Consider the following 15,225-nt stretch of genomic DNA (forward strand, 5'->3'; position numbering starts at 1 on the left):
GAAAAATTTACGACACAAAAACACATAAAAGCAGAAGTAAATTCTGCAACCCTAAGGGATGCTGAACAATCTGCTGGGGATCACATTTAGTGGAAGCAGAAGTAAATTCTGAACCTCTACGAGTTCCCGAACAGTCTGCTGTAAAACCTATTTAGGTTTGTTACTATGTGCGTTCTTTCTGATGAAGCACAGATAATAAAACCTACAACCCCCGAGAGGATTTAGAGATTTTACAAAAGCGACACCATTCTGCACTCCCGGAAGAATGCAGAACGATTCGCAGTACGTACGAGAAGAAGTAAATTCGGTACCCCATAAAGGATGCCAAACAATCTGCTAATCCCTATTTAAGGTGAGTACAGAAAGGATTCATTCACTCCAGGAAGAACGATGAACCCTTCTGACTATAGCTTCTTACCACATTGGGTGAGAAACGAGAGAATATCCTTTGATTTTAGCTCCGCATACACAGACTCAATCATGTATGGAGAACCAAAAACCCGGATACGTAGTTGCGTCAATGCGGGACAGTTACATATCAGATGATATAAAGTACCGTAGTCGCATTCACACAAATCACACGAATAATACTCAGCACGTTGAATAGTAGCCATGTGATAACTGAATTTGCAATGTCCAGTCAGAGCTCTGACCAGAATACTGCAATGATGCTTGGAAAAATGCAGTAGACACTTTGACATTTTCTGATTTAAATCTGGTAAAAATGCTTTTGTCTGAGCGCAAGTTTGCAAGCTGTGCCAGTAGCTGGCATGTTTAGATGCAGCCCAACAACGAATCTTGTGCTTTATCCAACTAGTTGAAAATGGTTAAGCTGGTTCAGGACCAACGAATTCATTCGTTGCACCAGCTCTAGCCAACTCATCAGCCCGTTCATTTCCAGTGATACCAGAATGGCCGGGTACCCATAAGAAGTAAACATCATTTGAAATGTTGAGGTCTTCAATTTCAGTTCGACATGCGATCACTAGATTCGACCGTGAATCATTCGAACTGAGTGCTTTTAAAGCTGCTTGACTGTCGGACCAAAAATAAATTCGTTTACCACAGATTCTCTGCTGAAGTGCCGATTGTATTCCACACAGAATCGCGTAGATTTCTGCTTGGAACACAGTACAGTATCTACCAAGTGAATGAGACTGCTCTAGTCTCATTTCACGACAGTAGACACCAGCACCAGCACGACCATTCAACATAGAACCGTCTGTATAACAAACTATGTGTTCATCAAGTTGTCGTTCCAAACAACCAGACAACCTTTTCTTACGAAGAGGATAGCTCACATTGAATGTTTTGAAAGGAAAACTGCATGTGAGAGTTAGGTCACTAGGAGCGAGTAAATACTCATCCCACGTAACCATTTGAGACCACAAGCGAGTGTGGCTAGTAGCATAATCTAAAGGGTTACTGTTCCAAAGCCCTGTAACCTTAAGACGGTATGCACAAGATAATGCTTCTTGTTTTAGGAACACATGCGGAAAAGGGGATAAATTTCGTTGAGAAAAAAATCAATCCGCCAAATTGCCCTCAGCTTCGACCCTTCGAACGTTACTGGACAATCGTGAAGAGAGTCTTCAAAAAGACTGGTAAGACAGCTGGGAACATGCAGGAGTTCAAAAAAATCTGGACTCAAGCGCCCAAAAAACGCGATGCAACACTTGTCCGGAACATGATAAAGAGCGTTCGAACGAAAGTTCGAAATTCGTGAAGGAATAACTAAAATTTCATCCGGTTTTCATTATGATCAAGTTTAACCTCGTACAATAAAGGGTCAGTGTTTAGTTTGAAGAAAATATCTTTTTTATCATAATTTGAAAGAGAAATTCGTGGATAGCTTATTTGCGATACAATGAAAGTGTAACTAATATGTATCAAAGCAATCGATGGAAGTATCCGATTTTGGGAGGGTCCAGGGCCTCTTGGGTACGTGCCTGTATGTAGAAGTAGCTATTTGACAAAAAAAACTTGTTTATTCGACAGTAGTGTAATGGTGCCTTAACTCATGTTTTCATAAATATTACTGAGTGATTCTTTAAAAAACACAAGTTACATGTTCCCAATTTGCTCTGAAGATGTACCGGGAAATTGTATCATGCAGACTAGGTTTCTCCGAAGCGTATAGTTCATTACCACGGTCATCCGACGAAGTGATCTAACTTGGATTTACTCTAAACGGTCATCTGATTACCTGGTTGCAAGTAGAATAAACCATCAACAATCTTGCATATTCACCAGAGATCAGATCAGATCCACCGATTTGTGGAATATCGAAACCTTAATGATGAAGATGCATAGGGAGGCCAAAACATAAACATTTTTAGTCTGTTCGGTGAAAGATCAATTATTAAAGGTCAATTATTAAAATCAATATTAAAGGTCAATGACCTAAACAACAATTCAATCTTTAATATTAGTACCTATATTGAAAGAAAGGAGCAACAAATCAAATTATCATCAACAACTAACAGCTAAAATGCATTTGTAATGTAAAGCATAAGCGGTCTAAGGTTTAAGGGTCTAAGAGAATAAGCCGGGCTACCAAACTTTTAAAAAAATGACTACTCTCTCAGTATTTTAACTGTACAAATTGTTTTCCAGGGTGAGACTTGGATTTTACGACGCATTCCGACACTTCGGTTCGAATTGGTTCTACAGAAACTGCTCTCATAGTTGTTCCATCTGTGAAAGGATGTCCTAAATTGAATGGTTAATATTATATGTAATATGTTTTTTTTACTCTAGAAATGTCGGAAGGCTGACAATATAAAAAAACCTCATTGACGAAATTTTTTAGTCTCTATGCTGTTCTATTTTGTGAGAAATAAGTGTAATTTATCTGGAAACTTACTTACTTGCTAATTTATCTGGAAACTTAGTTACTTGCTATACTATCATACTTCCCATGCAGCTTGTTGTTTATTTTTAATAAAACACACCAGGAATTTACCAACAGTATTCATGAATTGGCATGGTCGACTGTAAATTATGCATTCGGTCAATTGGTTATTCGTGCATTGACCCTCTGTATCGTGAGCCGAAAATCTTAGACTAACCTTATCAACTTTACATGAAGACAGAAAAAATTCCATTTTAAAGACGGAGCTTATAACATGGACTCAGCCAAAGAAATGCGCATCTCTCAGGCAGCTTCTGATAATTATAATAGTATTTGGTTTTTGTTTTTTGGTCCAAATTATGGATTTTGCAAAACAACACAAGTTTTCAATTTACGATTGTGTTTTCCGGATTTAGATATTTTTCACAGAAACGAATGAAGAGTTCTTGGTATGTATGTATGTATATTACATGATGTGACAGGCCAGCAGTTTCAATAGCAAACTTGCTTCTACTTCCGAGTCATTTTCCTTTGAAAAAAAATTCATGTTTGCTGGTCGGTAACCAAGAAAGAGAACCAATTCGCTTCCCTGTAATCAACTTTTGTTTTCATTCACTGTAGGCTTGTTATTTGAAAGAAGTGTTTTAGAAATATTTCCCGGAGTTCCATTTAAATGTATAAGTTTTATTTTAAGTTGTTCGGTGAAATGATGCCATAAAGAGTTAAATAATTGCAATATCGTGGGGACATTTGGCATATCATTCACATTAGAATATTATCCATATCCGATCGGATAATGTTCTGCTCCACATGCATAAACATAAAATCCTATCTTTATCGATCTGTAGGAAACTAGGTCTCCTCGTCTGATTCAAACGATTGCGGTTTTTCAATAATTAAAATACAATAAAAATACAGGAACATAGCGGTTCTTCTCTGGCAATGTGTTGGCAGTTGGTTATTCGTAAAAAAATCCTATTGCAGAACCGGCCCTAGTATCAGACACACATTGATCTGCAACTTCATACCGACATCGTTTACAGGACATCACCTGTGTTGAGTGGCTATGGACAGTCTCGATGCACTGACAGTGAATTGTTTTTATGTATTAACCATGCAATAATCTGATGAGCTCAACAGCTACAGACATCTCACAGTCGAGGTTTTCTTAAACCAATAATTAGTGCGCGTATGATCCTGCCTTACGGTTGCATCTGGGCGTGGTGCCACAGCTTTGATCCGTTTTCTACGTGTGTCTAGAACAGGTATGCTCTTCCCGCTGCCTACCGATTACGGATAGTCAGCTGGCTGTTCTCCCGGCGACATTCAGGTTCAGGGCCTGTATGTCGATCAGATACGCATAATAGACACACAGCACCAGAAAGGGGTGACCCGTGGTTCGCTAATAGTAATAGTAAGCAATAAAATTACTGAAGTATAAGTAAAACATAATCATAAAGCCTACAGTTTAAGATCGGTTGCTGTTGACGTTGGTGCTTCAGCTTATGAGAACTGATGATGTGTAATGGGTAACAACGGTTTCCTGTATAAATTCGAAGCGCATTCAGGCTTGGTGAATTGAGTCACTTTCCTCTCTAACCAATTCGCTACACGGTAGCGGAGATGAGAATAATGTATTTTATATAAACACAAGTAACTGAGCGCATGTTCATTTTCTCATCTCTACTGCTACTGTTTCTGCGCCATATAGCCTTTTTGTTATGATACAAAAACATCCTGATATTAGTATTTGAACGAAACAGAATAATGATTATCATTTACCAGATGTTATGGGTTACCGCCTTAAACTGAACCATAGTGCTGACTTTGTATTCGGTTAGATTCGACATCATATAGTATCAATCAAAAAAGTCGGGAGAATTCAAATCCGGAGTGCTGGGAGACCACAAAATTTTATCCAGAAAGTCGATTAAATTTATCGGACACCAGGTTTGGATCACAGGTGATCACAATAGTTTAAAAGAAGCTACCGAACTGAAAATTATGTCGAAGAGCATACGATAACTTCTTTCAATCGTTTTCACGTGGGAATATTTAGCCTGTAAAGAGTTACCCTAAGATTCAAATGAATAGTCCTAAGACCCCATGAAAAATACATGAGCTTTACCCGCTTATGAATTTACAGATTGAAATCTATTTTAATCTATGGGTCTGCCTTAGTTGATGGTCTGACGCTTCAGTTACACCGATCCTTGGATTCCGATTCTGCTAGTTTCGCAATTGATACTAGGTGGAATAAAATTGATTTTTAAATTCATAATTGCAATTTTCGTATGTTCCAGCCCCAACCTGGAAGGATTCTTGGTGTCAGTAGGATAGGTCAGCTTTGCATTTCATTTGTGGAATCGGTTGATCCTTAGCGTGCATAACTGTTGCATGGCAAGTGCGACAATCATTTTGGCACTAAGAATTCACATCTTTTGTGCGATAACAGGTTTGTAATACCCGATCCGCAACCCAAGGTTGTGTGACAACTTCGATCCAAGTGTCACATCATCCCACTTCAACGTTACAAAACCAATTTTAGATTGTGGTTGAAATAATTAGAAAACTATGCTGAATAAATATTCACTGTGTAATATAAAAAGAAGCTTGAAAACGTTTCAAGAATAAGACGTGATGTGCATTTGCCTGCTTGCTAGGCGGAGAGTAACTACAGGCGAACCATTTCTAATAGAGTATTGATTTTAACATTAGACAAAAGGGTAAACTTTAATTTTTCGTTTACTGTACCGAGTACCACATTCTTTAAAATTCTTTTTCAAGGTGAATGTTGACAAGCAGACCGTTCTATTTTGTTGGTCTTTGAGCGCTTGTTCAACGACTTATTGCACGAAATATTCGTTCAGTTTGCTGGAACGGTTTGTTGTTGTTTTTTTCTCTTGCAAAAATAGTGTGAAAATTAAGTGTTACCTTTACATAGAAAGAAAATTTGTTGTTATTCTACGTGAAGTAGAAGTATTGTGCAGGTATGTAGTATTAGTTTAAAAAAATAAGTGGAAAAAACTTCAGAAGTTCTGCAGTAAAACTAGTTCAACGGGGCTCCAACTCCTCATATTTAAAATGGATCAACAATGGACCTCTGTCTGCCGGGTTCGTTGAACGAAAAAAAAATGGCATTCGGTACAACGGTCTGTTACAAAATCGGCAAACGAAGGCCCCGTGTTGGCCTCCCGTTGAACGATTGATTGGACTTTCATTGGACCAATGATCCAACGTATTGGACCAGTGAAGGACCACCGTTGAACGTTTTTGTCTAAGAGGGAATTTACCGGCCGTTATAAAAAACACACGACATTTTTACTTTCTGCTTACCTTACCTTACCTAACAGCTATAGGCCTGGGGTGTCCTTTGCTGTATCAAGCATACGTCTCCACATAACTCGGTCCATGGCTGCTCGTCGCCAGTCACTCAAGGCTTCTGCACTAGATGAATATTCGAAATTTATACTAAGTGAATAGATATTTTTCATTGAATCTCCTCTCAACAACTGCGCAGAAAACGACTTTTGTCTGTTTTTCTAGAGTTATAAATTGCCCCTTAAAACCAATTCGTCAAATAGTATCACTACACAAAAAAAAAAGAATTGTGACAATCTCAATAAGTTCTTTTTTTCCCTTAAAATTACCACAATCACAATGTGATTATCCATATTGAAAAATATTTAGACGTGCTGAACATTAAATGCAATAATTTCCTGTTTTCGAAAAATGTTGCAAATAAATCGAAAAAACGAATTGAGTAGATTACAGCAGTTTGGCTGAATACTTAGACGATTCTGATAAGACATATTATGAATCTTTTCATGTAATATTACAACCTTTAGATCCGACCCCAACACATTTGGGATATTACATCAAAATGATGTGCAGCGATTACGATAGAATATCACAAAAATCTCGGTGTCGTTTTGAAGGTTGGAATATTAGATGATAAGATGCATAATTTCTTATCAGAATCATATACATTATTCAGTTAAGGTGATGTAATGTTCTTAATACGTTGTTTTGATGTAACAACGTGATTTATTTGCAATATTTCTTTAAAACAGAAAATTATTGCATTTGATGTTCAGTTACAATTCTTTTTTTTTGCTATGTACTTATGAGAACTACCAAAGTCTACAATGAAAATCAAGTTTACCTATTTTTTGGGGAGAAATCACTCATTGTCGAGCTCTTCTATAAGCTATCCAAAATTGGGTCGTTATCTACTCAAACTTTGACGTGATCGAAAAAAATAGGTAGCGTGCTTTGCAATGGCATAACACTTTGGGTAAACTTACATTTAGCTAATTGTGAGGTCATCACTCGTTACCTAGAACAGGGGAGATACACTTCAGTTGGTTTTGGGTAGGTTTTGACCCAAAATTAGATAGCGGCTGGTAAGAGTGTACCATTTGTACTAGTTCGATGGAGCTTTTAAGCTTTTTTTTGCTCTACAGATTTCAATACCTGCCGCCAGGGTACATTTGATTGATCGATTTAGCGAGCTTTTTAGTTGGTAACTTTTTGGGTGACAGTTCATTGATTGTTGCTGAGAGCGCCGAGCGGTTGGTGAGTGCTCGCCAAGTACTCATGTAAGTGCGAGGAGCCGCTTTTATTTAAGAAAAGGTAAACAAACACAGCTGATGGATAATATTCTGCGACCATATTATAATTTATTCATATTGTTGTCCTAAGTACTAAAAATACAATGTCAGTAATAAAGCAGTGTCGTGATATATGGCGATTAGGTGGTAGACGCACATTCTTTGGCAGCAAAAAGTATTTACAATACACCCCGATGTGAATAATTTTTTACCTTCCCATTTTTATACAATAAGCAGATTTGATTTGGGAAGCTGCAATCTCGTAGAACCTGCACATGTCTCCATAGAACGATCTGTTCCAGAACATATTGTAAAGCCAGACTATTATCATGTTCGGAACACTCCCAGTTCGGGCGATGGCTGGCCGGAGATAAAAACCGCAACTCAGATTTGTAGCATGCGAGAGAGCTGTAAGTTAGCCGCCAATATATTAAAAAATACGTGTGCAATAACAAAAGTAATGAAGTGCGTTCCAGTATATTTTCAAAATAATAAACTTTATCTTTCGATAGGTAGGAATTTCGACTGATGATATTGATGCTTACGTTCACGATGAAATAATTAAAGCAAATGCCTATCCGTCCCCATTGCGATATTTGGGGTTCCCGAAATCGGTATGTACATCGGTAAACAATGTGGCGTGTCATGGTATTCCGGATAGCCGAAAGCTTATGGATGGAGATATAATCAACATAGACATTACGGTGTATTTCAATGGCTACCACGGTGATTGTTCTAGGACAGTCCTCGTTGGACATGTTGACGAAAGAGGTCGTTTTTTAGTTCAGAATACAGAAGACTGTCTTAACGAAGCAATATCGCACTGTAGACCTGGTCAAGCTTTCTGTGTAATAGGGAATTCGATTTCAAAATTCGCAAAGTCTAGGAAATTGAACGTGATGCCGGCGTTTCTTGGACACGGCATTGGAAGTTACTTTCATGGACCGCCAAATGTTTTTCACTTCAGTAGTTACATAAATTTATTTCACCTAGCTTGGATCACATGGAAATATGTTTCAGGTAACAACTATCCTGGAGTAATGCGACCCGGAATGACATTTACAATTGAACCCGTTTTAACGCTGGGTAGCGAAGAAGTAGAACTTCTGGATGACGGTTGGACTGCTGTATCTGTTGATAATGCTAGAAGTGCGCAGTTTGAGCATACAATACTAATAACTGAAGACGGATGTGATGTGCTTACTGTAGCAGCTTAGGTTAGGTTTAATTAAAAAAGAATTGTCCTAGTCGTGTAACCATAAAACCATGTATAGTAGCTTAGTACGCAGTTTGTATAATAAAAAAATTTCAAAATAAGCTCTCTACAATTTTTTCGATCTCCGCTATTTAGTACAGGACATCAAATAATTAATCTAGTGGTTCTCTTGAAGTAGGATAAATTCTATATTTGACAAGAAATTCAGGGGTTTTGGTACTGAGGTACACATTGGCCATTTTTATATTTTTTTTTACGTTTCACCTTCGACTTATCAGTGCGGTAACAGCTTATATTTTATGCTGGGGCATATATCAGTTCAGCAAAAACCGCTAAGCAGACGTAAATGTTTACTCTACTGTTTGGTTCTGACATCTCGGGCGAAAACTGTTTTTTTAAAGATTGTTTTAAATTAGGTTGTAGCTAAAAGCACTGATAAATACAAACTCCAATGTCTTAAAAGCCGGTTACCGTATGCTCGAGTCGTGACCTGAAAGGAATATTGGTATCAACAGAATTGTAGCACTAGCCACGAAATAATTCTTCACTCCAAGAACCGATTGCGAAGTCTGTTTAAATAGGATAGTCTAATTTCACAAATGGAAAAGTTTGCTGACAAATATCATGGTTGGATCCACAAATGCATTTCTGATTACCATTTTACGCGGAAATGTAAAGTTTCTTTTTGGAATTTTAGAATTAGATAACTGGAACGAAGAAATTCAGGATGGGTTTGTGTGACCATCAACTAGATTTACAGAACAGAAAAGTTTTGTATATTTATTTGGTTTCATGCATCGCCATTTAAAAGGGCGGCTGGAATTTTTAAAATTGATATTTCTTTGAATTTGAATAAAATTCAACAAAAGCCTATAAGATCATCAGATCTTTTATTTGAGTCTAAGTTTGTGAAAGTCGATTTAATCATCTTTGAGAAATCAAAGTGAGTTACACTCAGGAATATTCGACCACTATTTCCGATGTTTCCGGAGCCGGGCCAGACTCATTACCATGTAGAACTCTGCGGTTCCTGTTTGTATATTTTTTCACGATAATTGAATCGTCAATATCTTAGAGAAATACAAGATGTTCGCCAATCATTCCGTGCCAGTATTCTCTGCCCATTTCTTCGCTAACCGTGAAAAGTTCGTTCACACCCGATAGACACCCGTTCGATAGAATAGGCCTTGAGATTCTACTAGAAAAATTATCTATGCTGGGAGTTTCGGAGCGTATAACTAATTGACTGAGATCATATTTGATTGGTAGAACTCTAAGCGTTAGGCTTGGCTCAACTAAATCCCCACCTTTACAAATTTGCCCAGAGTTCCTCAAGGAAGCAAGCGGTGTTGTTCATTTTATATTTCAACGACATTACAAATTATAAGACCTGGATGTAAACTTGCGTATGTCAATGATTTTAAGATTTGCTTAATCGTTCGATCTATTGATGACTGCGTTGGCCTTCAATCATAATTGGATCAGTTTGTCGATTGGTGTCACCGGAACAAGCTTATAGTGTTTTCAAATGCATGATCATGTCGTAATAACGTATCAAACAGTCAACAATGTTCGAATATGTCACCAATTGAAGGAATTAGATTTGCTGCTTGATCAAAAGAATTTGTTCAATTTCCATCAAGCTGCAGTAATCGCGAATGCTATTCCACAATCAGGGTTTATCACGGAGATATTGAATAATTGCTCACGCAATTTTATCTGCGCGATTTTGTCAGTAGCCGGAATCGGGGAGAAGTTCGGCTGGTTACCTGAATTCTTTCGGTCTTGTTTGAAAAATATGTTTCCACAGAAACTCAATTGCCTTTCTATATGAGAAAGACAAAAAAGTTGAAATGATCCATAATTGTGTAAATGCTTGGCTATGAACAGCAATTTGAACGTAGAAATTGTCGGATATTCTCTGTAAAAAAACTCACTGCGGTGTATTTTAATCTCACCTCATTTGGGTTAAACTCAGTTCGCGAAATTGATTAACGTTGAATAGACGTGTGTAACAGTCCGAAATTCAATCACTTGTTTGAATATCTGGCATCTCTGTTCGCGAGGAAATCAACAAAAAATAAACATGGTTTGACATAAGGTTGTTTGGCAAGGATTTGTAAAACAAATCAATCGCAAGGAAGCTACAAAGCATTTTTCCGATGCAAGTAGTGTATAGTAATTAAATTGGTCGATACGGAGTTTAAATTTTCAGTGAAAGTTAGCTTTTTAGCGGTAGAATAAAGATAAAATGTTCAAAAACACCTTTCAGTCAGGTTTTCTGTCGATTTTGTACAGTATTGGTAGTAAACCATTGCAAATTTGGGACAAAAAAGTACGCAACGGACACATCAAGCGTATTACGGATCAGGATATTCAATCGCTGGTGCTGGAAATAATCGGTACTAATGTTAGTACAACATACATCACATGCCCGGCGGATCCCAAAAAGACGCTTGGTATCAAACTTCCGTTTCTCGTGATGATAATTAAGAACTTGAAGAAATATTTCACTTTTGAGGTTCAGGTAAGCTGCTTAGGTGAAAAGAACGATAATTTGAAAAAAGGAAGCTATAAAAAAGTCTAAATCGATTCGAACAGAAAAGGGCAATGTACCTCAACGGCGGAGATCTAAGTGAATATCAAACCAAACAAACTTTTGCTATGTAGGTTGTCAAAACAAGCAGCGTATGTGAAATCATAAAATAATTAAATTCCATTATATAGTGTGAATGTGTTGGAAATGGGTGCGTAAATCTTCGTAAAGATTTGTTTTGTATGAGATGTTCGATAATTTTCCGTTTTTAATATATTCATTGATAATTGAATGAATGATTTATAACAATACCAATGGTAATTACAATGTATTTTTTATGATACATTTATATTTTTTTATGATATATGATTTCCTGCAGGAAGGGCTAGTATTGACTTATTTTTCCGTTGCTGGGATAACTTATGCCCACCCCATCTGCTCCCGGTACAAACAAAAATCAATGAAACATTGTTCCCCTTCTGTCTTTCGATCTTTTTGACATTTTCCTTGAGCTTCATTCAGTCCCTTTCCAGCACTTATAATGGGATACCAAATTATAAAATTTTTGTTTTCATCCACTTTCATTTTCACACAGGTCCTAGACGATAAGAACGTTAGAAGGCGTTTCAGAGCCAGCAACTACCAATCGACAACACGAGTGAAACCATTCATCTGTACCATGCCTATGCGGTTGGATGAAGGATGGAATCAAATTCAATTCAACTTGTCTGATTTCACCCGTCGTGCCTACGGAACAAATTACGTCGAAACGCTTCGTGTACAAATTCATGCGAATTGCAGGATACGACGAGTCTATTTTTCGGACCGACTCTATTCCGAAGACGAGTTACCAGCAGAATTCAAATTATTCCTGCCCATTCAAAAGCCGCAGTCAAAAGCAATTGCACAGCAAGCATGTTAACCGACGGATGGACGTTACCCGAGGAGTCAAGAAAATAAGACTATTAAATTGTACTATTTACTAAGCTCTTCGCACTTTAATTGTATTCATATGATTTGCACTGAAAATAACAAGTGTCCTTATCAGTCTGAGAATAAAAAAAATCATCAGTCTGAAAGTAAAATGCCCTGCAAAACGTATCAATAATTTGGTACCAAACCATTGCTACCCATTCAAGTTGCAGAGGTAACGCGAATCGCAGTCAATAATTTATATTACACCTAACTAAATCGCACATTTTAATATGACGACGGTGATTCTAGTGTCCTATTGTGAAAAAATGTCTAACATGATTACATGACCAAATGAAGGAATCACCAACATCAGTAAACGATTAAAAACGCCATAATCATAGCGTAATAAAAACATCTATCATGCGAAAGAAATGCAATTGCCAATAAATGTGTGTGAATATTCAAGATTTAACCACTCTTTACTCTATTATCTGAAGGCCTACTGATTGGAAGAATTTAATAACCAGTTTTACAGATTTCATCCTTTTTTGTGATGTTACTTACGTTATTACTGGAAAATAATCACCCCAATTCTGCAATCCGACGGATTTGTGATACGAACGAATCTAACTCTCGTTCGAGTTCGAATTTTGCATTCTTTATTCCGTTCGACTCGTATGATTCGATCGATTCTCGTTCGGGAACATTTGAAATTTCGAACACTGACCATCAAAGCTGTCAACATTACTTACACGTTCTTTTTCTTTTTATATTATCCATTTCTTAGTAAACGAAACCGTCACACTTGTATAAACAAATTAGAACGATTCTGAACCGAACAGAAGTACGCAAGTCGATCGAGTAATGTTCGAAGATTGAACTACTCGAACGAATTATATTCGAGTTCATACCAAACTCGAACGGAATGCAGAATGGAAATTGCACATTCGATCGAAATATTTCGAATTGATCGAAGTACATAATAGGGGTGCTTATGTCATCAATAGCATCAATTACGTGCTTGAGGTCTTCAAGTGTTTCTGGATGGTTAACGTAACATTTATCTTTAACAGTTCTCCAAAGAAAATAATCCAGCGGCGTCAAATCGCAGCTAGGAGGCAAAGACATCATATTAACAAGATATCTAACTCTCACATTTCATGAACATATCATTTATAACATCCTTTTTGCGAGCATGGCGCCCTCAGACGTGTCCGCATCGAATCTTGTATAAGATGATCAGTGCGCCGCCCGTAAAACAATAAAAAACCATTGATTTTACAGCATAAACAATTGATTCGCAATTAGATCTATGGGTTACAATACGTTTCATTGTATCTTGGCAAGATTTTATTCATTTCCAACGATTCAATGTATTGTTTCTACGATTCATAATTGAATTTATTGTGCACGTGGTGTTCAAACAATATGCCAACTGTACATTTTATTGTTTGAGAATAGAACATATGAAAAAATTTTATGATTTGAATTGTTACGATACTTAACAACCTATAACTTCTCTTGTTAGAAGCATGTTCACAATTAATTGAATAGTGTATAACAATACATTAAAATAATTTTCAATGGTCAAAACAAAATTGTGGAAGGTTTTGTAACAACAAATCGTATTGTTTTTCTGCAATATTTTTTATTCGGACGGTTGTCACATTTTAATCATGCCGTCGATTATATTACATCAGCCGAAAAAAAATTTTATCAATGTGAAAAATTGTTTACAGTTTTGCCTACTTATACTGAAAGTCAGTACTATCGACGTAAATCGAAGCCAATGTCATTTGATTCAAAGTTTTTTTTTGTCTTTATTTAAATGGTTTCGAGCTATTGCCACATTATCGCAAAACTAAAGTACCGGTGGCGACACCTGAAAATGAAAAATGGAACCAAGAGTTCTTCCGAAAATTTTCATATCGGCAGTAGTGATTTGCAACGTTTGTTTCGTTTATGCAATAGTACAAATAGATATCAGCAATTAAAGTAAACTCGGAGTAGAAGAAGATCAATTTCAAAATGATTACTACTACTTTTTACACTACGATTGAACATGGAAAATCATTAGAAAAGTATGAAATTGGGTAAGGTTTTTTCGGATCAACATTTTTTTAAACCGAAACCAGTGTAATGTTGATTTCTCGAGTACTAGAATGTATAGCGATAGAGTACAATTTATTCTGGATACTTCATTTAATTACTTAAGTAATTAAAAATTTCCCTGCCGATTTGACAGCTCTTACTGAAAAGATCATCTTATAACAAGCAGCGCCTCTACATTTATAAAATTATACTTATGTTTGGCAGAATATTGAAATTTTTTCTTATTTTTTATTATACCACACGGTACGAGTAAAATACACATTACGCATAGTATAGTAATGCCTGTCTACGAAAATTCCAGGTTACTTACTTATTAGGTGAGAAATACATTTTTAATAACTGTAACTCAGGCTTTTGATAAAACTGTTTTTTAATCAGATTTGTATGTTTGCATAAAATGAATTTTATAGTATCCTTAGTGATATCAGGTGTTAATAATGTCAATTTTCGATATCTGAACGAATTTGAGCGCAAAATCGGTTTTATGCCAATTATATACGTTAGTATACGAAAAAGATATATACTGAGGTTTTTTTAAGCGGGTTTTTTTACGCGACTTTTTTATGCGAATTTTTAGAGTTTTATTTTATGCGAAGTTTCAGAGTTATGCGGTTTTTTTTATGCGAATTTTCAGAGTTATGCGGTTTCCCTTCTGCGGTTTTTTATGCGAAGTTTCAGTGTTATGCGGTTTTTTTATGCGGTTTTATTTTATGCGGTAAGTAAATTCGCATAAAAAAGACTTCAGTGTATTTGTTTTTTTTTTCACTCATTAGCCTTCAATTCAAACAAGAGCCTCAGCAGTCTTCTCTAAAATCGCGAGCGATTTGAAAAATAGTTCCGAATAAAACTTTTTATTTCTTGCTCATGATAAAAAACCCTTTGTATATGAATGATATATTTATTTAAACAATAGTCAACCATGTCCAAATAATCGCACTCATATTTTTCTCAATTGAATTGAAACGGTACTGAATACATA

The 15,225-nt window shown here is 36.5% G+C and overlaps 2 protein-coding genes across 2 annotated transcripts; both read left to right on the forward strand.

The window, feature by feature from the left end:
• The first annotated feature begins 7,417 nt into the window (after positions 1-7,417).
• Positions 7,418-8,784, forward strand: LOC131433103 (methionine aminopeptidase 1D, mitochondrial). The gene is made up of 5 exons (XM_058599920.1): positions 7,418-7,489; positions 7,559-7,642; positions 7,705-7,924; positions 7,980-8,433; positions 8,488-8,784. Exons 2-5 carry the CDS (start codon positions 7,572-7,574, stop codon positions 8,682-8,684), a joined length of 942 nt encoding a protein of 313 aa, XP_058455903.1. The 5' UTR covers positions 7,418-7,489; positions 7,559-7,571; the 3' UTR covers positions 8,685-8,784.
• A 1,972-nt stretch (positions 8,785-10,756) lies between these two features.
• LOC131429849 (cilia- and flagella-associated protein 20) lies at positions 10,757-12,606 on the forward strand. Its single transcript, XM_058594257.1, has 2 exons — positions 10,757-11,210; positions 11,815-12,606. The coding sequence occupies exons 1-2, from the start codon at positions 10,935-10,937 to the stop codon at positions 12,139-12,141; spliced, it is 603 nt and encodes a 200-aa protein (XP_058450240.1). The 5' UTR covers positions 10,757-10,934; the 3' UTR covers positions 12,142-12,606.
• Positions 12,607-15,225: the final 2,619 nt, after the last annotated feature.

The sequence above is a fragment of the Malaya genurostris genome, chromosome 2, assembly GCF_030247185.1.
Source record: "Malaya genurostris strain Urasoe2022 chromosome 2, Malgen_1.1, whole genome shotgun sequence".
Classification (NCBI taxonomy): domain Eukaryota; kingdom Metazoa; phylum Arthropoda; class Insecta; order Diptera; family Culicidae; genus Malaya; species Malaya genurostris.

Coding starts and splice junctions, on each gene's coding strand:
- LOC131429849 (XM_058594257.1), top strand. CDS start 10,935: ATGTTCAAAAACACCTTTCAGTCAGGTTTTCTGTCGATTTTGTACAGT. Junction 11,211..11,814: donor ATTTCACTTTTGAGGTTCAG/GTAAGCTGCTTA, acceptor ATTTTCACACAG/GTCCTAGACGATAAGAACGT.
- LOC131433103 (XM_058599920.1), top strand. CDS start 7,572: ATGTCAGTAATAAAGCAGTGTCGTGATATATGGCGATTAGGTGGTAGA. Junction 7,643..7,704: donor ACATTCTTTGGCAGCAAAAA/GTATTTACAATA, acceptor TACAATAAGCAG/ATTTGATTTGGGAAGCTGCA. Junction 8,434..8,487: donor GCCAAATGTTTTTCACTTCA/GTAGTTACATAA, acceptor AATATGTTTCAG/GTAACAACTATCCTGGAGTA.